The sequence below is a fragment of the Macaca thibetana genome, chromosome 19 (genome assembly GCF_024542745.1).
Source record: "Macaca thibetana thibetana isolate TM-01 chromosome 19, ASM2454274v1, whole genome shotgun sequence".
NCBI classification, from domain to species: domain Eukaryota; kingdom Metazoa; phylum Chordata; class Mammalia; order Primates; family Cercopithecidae; genus Macaca; species Macaca thibetana.
This window is the reverse complement of record NC_065596.1, coordinates 4,202,159-4,208,828: the sequence shown is the minus strand read 5'-3', so window position 1 is coordinate 4,208,828 and position 6,670 is coordinate 4,202,159. Positions and strand designations below refer to the sequence as shown.

Here is a 6,670-nt window from a genome sequence, read left to right as displayed (position 1 = left end):
GATCTGCCCGACTTGGCCTACCAATGTGCTAGGATTACAGGCATGAGCCACTGCACCCAGCCCATATTCTATTTATATATCTGTATAATTTTTATTATGACCATAAAAATAACCCTGTTGTCAATTACAATTTAATTGGATATTTTAAAATAACTAAAAGTGTATAATTACACTGTTTGGAATAGAAAGGATAAATACTAGAGGTGATGGATACCTTATTTACCCTAATTACTACATATTATATGCCTGAATCAAAATATGCTCTATAAGACATATATACACATACTATATACTCAAAAATAGTAATAATAAATTACGAAAAAAGATTAAAAATTTAACTAATGGGAACAATATTCTTCAATTCATTTGCAGTTTAAAGCTACTGGCAAAGTGATTACTAGTGATGGTAGTCCACTATATGCCAAATAGTATACTTCTTTCATCTTTTACTTACACCATTGAGTATAGTGGGATAGGTTAAAGTTAGTGGCATAATAATGCTTCATTAAATGCACAATAGTTTTAAGATGGTAAAAAATAAAATTAGGCCGGGCATACTGGCTCACACCTGTAATCTCAACACTTTGGGAGGCCGAAGTGGGTGGATCGATTGAGCTTAGGAGTTCGAGACTAGCCTGACCAATATGAGCAAACCCTGTGACTACTAAAAATACAAAAATTAGCCAGGAGTGGTGTCGCGCACCTGTAGTCCCCACTACTCGGGAGGCTAAGGCAAGAGGATTTCTTGAACTTGGGAGGCAGAGGTTGCAGTCATTGTGCTGAGATCATCCTGCTGCACTCCAGCCTGGGTGACAGAGCAAGCCTCCGTCTCAAGAGAAAAGTTAAATAAATAAATAAATAAAATATAAATTAAGTTCACACATAATCTAACAATTTTAAAATATATTACATTTTATTACATAACAGTAAAATTAGTAAAATAATACAATAATTGATTAACTATAATTTATAATTTCTTTCTCTCAGTATAATGTAGAAAAGTATTACTCTGAACACCTACCTTAAACATTGCTTAATTCAGGTTAACTACAATGAGCCTCTCCACTTATATTTTCATCATGCATCTTACATTTTAATGTCCTTACTCTTTTATAGAAAAGGTCATAAAGAATGTCCAATAAAGAATCTCTAATATCTCTGATGCAGTGACAATTGATCACATATGTTCACATGTGAATACAACAGAAATAAAGTAACAGCATAAAGTAATTTGAAAGCTGTATTACATCATTATTCACTTTTCAAAAAATTGTTTTCAAGGAAACCAGTATACTTTCAATGTAATTACAAAGCTTCAAAAAAAATCTCCTTTTTTATATAGTTATATACAAATAGTTATATCAAAAGTTATATTCAAATAATTTAACTTTAGTTGTGAATTCATTTTTATGCTCAACACTGTTATTTAGTGTAATGTCTGAAGTGTCAGTACCTTATTCTTTAATTCTCTGATATGTACATACAATTAATTTTGAATTAAATATTTTTTCATGTTGACTGCCTCTGCAAAAATATTTTTTAGTATAAACTCAGGTGTTTTCTGAGCTGTACTTTTTTTTTTTTTTTTTTAAATGTTTCCAAATTCATTACATTTGCAAGACTCTTCTCCGATATAAGTTCCCTGATGTTGAGCAAAGCTGGAGCAACTGCTTCAGGGTTTTCCTCTAGTACAAAATGTGTGCAATAAACCCCCTCTAAATTTGTAATGGTTGTCTTCAGAATAAACACTCTTCTTCACTTTAAAGGCTTATATTTTCTGAAAGACTTTTTGACAGTAATTGCACTTTTAATGCTTTTATTAACTATGAACCTTCTTATGTTGAGTAAGATGTGAGTAGGCATTCATGGGTTTTCCATATTCTTTATATTTGTACAATTTTTCTCAAGGATACTAGCTTTCCTGCGAAATAAGGTGTACACACTAAAAGTTTTGCCACATTCTTCATGCTTGTAGGAATTTTGCCAGTATGAATTATCTTACTATCAAAAATGGCAACCATATAAAGGTTGTTTCACATTTTATATATTTCTAGGGTTTCACACTAGTATAAATTTTTTATGTCTAGAAAGGATGGAGGTGTTGATAAAAGCACTGTCACACCTTTCACGTTTGCAGAGTTCCTCTTCAGCATGAATTATCACCATATCTCTTCAGAATTAAGAACTTGTGGCCAGGCATGGTGGCTCATGCCTATAATTCCAGCACTTTAGGAGGCCGAGGTGGGTGGATTATGTGAGGTCAGGAGTTGGATACCAGCCTGACAAACATGGTGTAACCCTGTCTCTACTACAAATACAAAAGTTAGGTGGGTGTGGGGGTGGGCACCGGTAATCCCCTCTACTTGGGAGGCTGAGGCAGGAGAATGGATTGAACCCAGGAGGCAGAGGTTGCAGTGAGTCGAGATTGTGCTGTTGCACACCAGCCTGGGTGATAAGAGTTGAAACTCCATCTCAAAAAAAAAAAAAAAAAAGAAAAAAAAAAAAAAGAACTTGTTACATGCCTTGCCACATTCTTCAAACTTGTAGAGTTTCTTTCCAGTATGAATTATGTGTAATAAAAGTTGAGAAGTTCCTTAAAAAATTTGTCGCATTCTTTATATTTGTAGGGTTTATATTCCATATCAATTCTCATAGTTAGAATTGAGGGCTGGTTAAAAGCTTTTCCACATTCATCACATTCATATGGTTTCTCTCCAGTATGAATTATCTTATGTGTAGTAAGGTGTGAGGATAGGTGAAAAGCTCTGCCACATTACTCACATCTGTAGGGTTTCTCTCCAGTATGAAATCTCTTATGTGTAGTAAGTTTAGAGGAGCGCTCAAAGGCTTTGCCACATTCTTCACATCTGTAGGGTTTTCCAGTATGAATTTTCTTATGTGTAGTAAGGTTAGAGAACTGCTTAAAAGCTTTGCTGCATTCTTCACATTTGTAGAATTTCTCTCGAGTATGAATTATCTTTTGTGTAGTAAGGCGTGAGGACCGCTTGAAGGTTTTACCACATTCTTCACATTTGTAGAATTTCTCTCCAGTATGAATTCTCTTATGTGCAGTAAGGTGTGAGAACTGGTAAAAGGCTTTGCCACATTCTTCACATTTGTAGGGTCTCTCTTCAGTATGAATTTTCTTATGTGTAGTAAGGTTAGAGGAGTAATTAAAAGCTTTGCCACATGCTTCACAGTTGTAGGGTTTCTCTCCAGTATGAATTATCTTATGTGTAGTAAGGTCTGAGGACCGCCTGAAGGCTTTGCCACATTCTTCACATTTGTAGGGTCTCTCGCCAGTATGAATTTTCTTATGTGTAGTAAGGTTAGAGGAGTACTTAAAAGCTTTGCCACATGCTTCACAGTTGTAGGGTTTCTCTCCAGTATGAATTATCTTATGTGTAGTAAGGTCTGAGGACCGCTTGAAGGCTTTGCCACATTCTTCACATTTGTAGGGTTTCTCTCCAGTATGAATTCTCGTATGTGTAGTAAGGGTAGAGGAGTATTTAAAGGCTTTGCCACATTCTTCACATTTGTATGGTTTCTCTTCAGTATGAATTCTCTTATGTGTAGTAAGGTTATAGGAGTACTTAAAGGCTTTGCCACATTCTTCACATTTGTAGGGTTTCTCTCCAGTATGAATTATCTTATGTGTCGTAAGGGTTGAGGACCGGTTGAAGGCTTTGCCACATTCTTCACATTTATAGGGTTTCTTTTCCGTATGAATTATCTCATGTTTACTAAGGGTTGAGGATGACATAAAGGCTTTGCCACATTTATCACACTTGTACGGTTTCTCTCCAGTATGATTTCTCTTATGGGTAGTAAGAGTGGAGGAGTGCTTAAAGGCTTTGCCACATTCTTCACATTTGTAGGGTTTCTCTCCAGTATGAATTTTCTTATGTCTAGTAAGGCCGCAAAAGTAGTTAAAGGCTTTGTCACATTCTTCACATTTGTAGCGTTTCCCTCCAGTATGAATTTTCTTATGTGTAGTAACAGTTGATAACTGCTTATAAGCTTTGCCACATTCTATATATTTGAAAGGTTTTTTCCCAGTATGTCCTCTCTTTTGTCTGTTTGAATTTGAAAATTGATGAAACACTTTCACATATTTATCACATTGAAATATTTTTCTCGGGGTAGTTGTCAAACATTGGTTAAGTTCATTATAACCTTCTTTGTGCACCTTGCACTCATCCACACTTTCAGGTCCTTTTTTTAACTGTAAATCGCCATGTCCACATTTTTCATACCTTCTCAGTATCACTTTTTGGAAAGTATCTTTTATGCTCTGCTCTGGCCAAAGGTCTTGGGCAAAATGAGAATATATAACTGAAAGAAACAACAAAAATACATTACTTCAATTGGTAGACTCAGATAAATATAAATATGTCATCTTGCTTATGTAGTTTGTATAAAACTATAAAAACTACATAAGCAAGATGACACAGCAAAATACCACAGCTGTAATTTCTTCCTGGACATATAAATTTAACAAAAACATACTGACCAAAATACATTTGTAAAAAACTTATAAGTTGTGAAGGGCCCCAGGTGAGCACAATGCAAAGGGCCAAATGGAAGATAATAGAAAAGTCTGTTACTTATACCCAACACAGCTGTTTTTGCTCTCCAGTATAACATTGTGCCTTTAAAAGCAAATTGTCGACTGGCCAGGGTGACTCATGCCTGTAATCCCAGCATGTTGGGAGGCTGACGTGGGTGGATCAGAAGGTCAGGAGTTTAAGACCAGCTTGACAAAAACGGTGAAATTCAATCTGTACTAAAATTCAAAAAATTAGCTGGGTGTGGTGGTGGACACCTGTAATCCCAGCTACTCAGGAGGCTGAGGCAGAGAATTGCTTGAACCTGGGAGGTGAAGGTTGCAGTGAGCTGAGATTCCCAGAATCTCTAGTTAAGACAATTGATTTCAGACTATGCCAGGACAAAGCTATATTACAAAGATTGTAACAGGTGGCATTTTGTTAATGTCAAAATCTCAAAGATTACAATAAATACAAAATATTAGAGCAATATGACCCCATCAAAGTTATAAAATTTTCAAAAGCAACCATAAAATGTACATAATTTTTAAAATTCCCAATAAACTGTACAGGTCAAGCTTGGTGGCTCATTCCTGGAATCCCAACACACTAGGAGGCCAAGGTGGGTAAACCACATTAGATTAGAGTTTGAGATCAGCCTGGCCAACATGGTGAAACCCTGTATCTACTAAAATTACAAAAACTAGCTGGGCGTGGTAGCATGTGCCTGTAATCCCAGCTACTTGGGAGGCTGACACACAAGAATTGCTTGAACATGGGAGGGGACGATTGCAGTGAGTGGATATTGTACCACTGCACTCCAGACTGGGTGACAGAGCAAGACTGTCTCAAAACTAAAATAAAATAGGCTGGGCACAATGGCTCACGCCTATAATCCCAGGAACTTAGGAGGCCGAGGTAGGTGGATCATTTGAAGTCAGGAGTCCAAAATTAGCCTGGCCAACATGGTGAAAACCCGTCTCTGCTAAAAATACAAAAAATTAGCCGGGCATGCCAGCAGCCACCTGTAACCCCAGCTACTTGGGAAACGGAGGCAGGAGAATCGCTGGAACTCAGGAGGCAGAGGTTGCCATGAGCAGAGATCGTACCACTGCACTCCAGAGACTGGGCAACAGAAAAAGACTCCATCTCAGAATGAATGAATGAATGAATAAATAAATAAATAAATAAATAAATTTGAAAAATATTAGGTAAGTGAAACAGATAAGTACTGAAGATAAAAATGAGGATAATAATAAGAAATATTAAAATAGCAAAAAACAAAAATTGTGGATATAAAAAATTCAAAAAATAACTGAAAAATTTCTTAAAAGAAAAACTAATGTAAACATGAAAAAGCTGAACAAACTAGGATACACACAAAGATATTTATAACAAACACACATACAAGCAAAACTTCAAAACTCACAGATAAGAAGAGAAATTTTAGGAGCTGCAATGTAGGCAGATGTAATGATGAAGAATTTTTGTATTCAACTGAAGTTTATTTTTTACCACATTCAAATATATTGTTGGATCTTTTAGAGGTTTCACGTAATCCCCAAGGTACTGCTAAGAAAATATTTGTATGGATACACAAAAGAAAATGTAAAGAATCCTGAATGCATACCAATACAAAAATCAAAAAAACACAAAAACCACAGAAAGAGAAAAGGAGAGACAAAGATACAAGAATCAAATATAACAATTAATAAAATAACATTAGTAAGTTTTTCTCTTTCAGAAAACCATTTAAATATATATATAATTATCTTTCCAATCAAGAGATATACTTTCAATAAACAGGTTTATTAAGAAATTATACAAATCAAGATTCAACTTGCCTTTCTACAAGAGTCAGCTGAGATCTAATGACAAAAAAAGACTGAAAGTGGCAAAACGGAAGTAGAAATTTCATGTAAATATTAACAAAATGAGAGGAGAAGGGGTCAAAATAATATTACACAAGCTACATGTTAAGTTAAAAACTGTCATACTTTTTAAAATGTACTTTAAGTCAAAACTTCAAAAAGACAAAGAAGGACGTTAAAAAAATATATAGATTCATTCACTGGGAACCTATTACAAATTTGTATATACCTGTGTGTATTTATGTGTGTGTG

The 6,670-nt window shown here is 35.2% G+C and overlaps 1 protein-coding gene across 1 annotated transcript in view; it reads right to left on the bottom strand.

Moving 5' to 3' along the window:
* Positions 1-375: 375 nt before the first annotated feature.
* Positions 376-6,670, bottom strand: part of LOC126942239 (zinc finger protein 626-like) — a 32,498-nt gene continuing 26,203 nt past the window's right edge. The window contains exon 4 of the mRNA XM_050769600.1: positions 376-4,335. Within this exon, the coding sequence (XP_050625557.1) occupies positions 2,774-4,335 (1,562 nt within the window). The 3' untranslated portion in view covers positions 376-2,773. The remainder of the gene's footprint in view (positions 4,336-6,670) is intronic.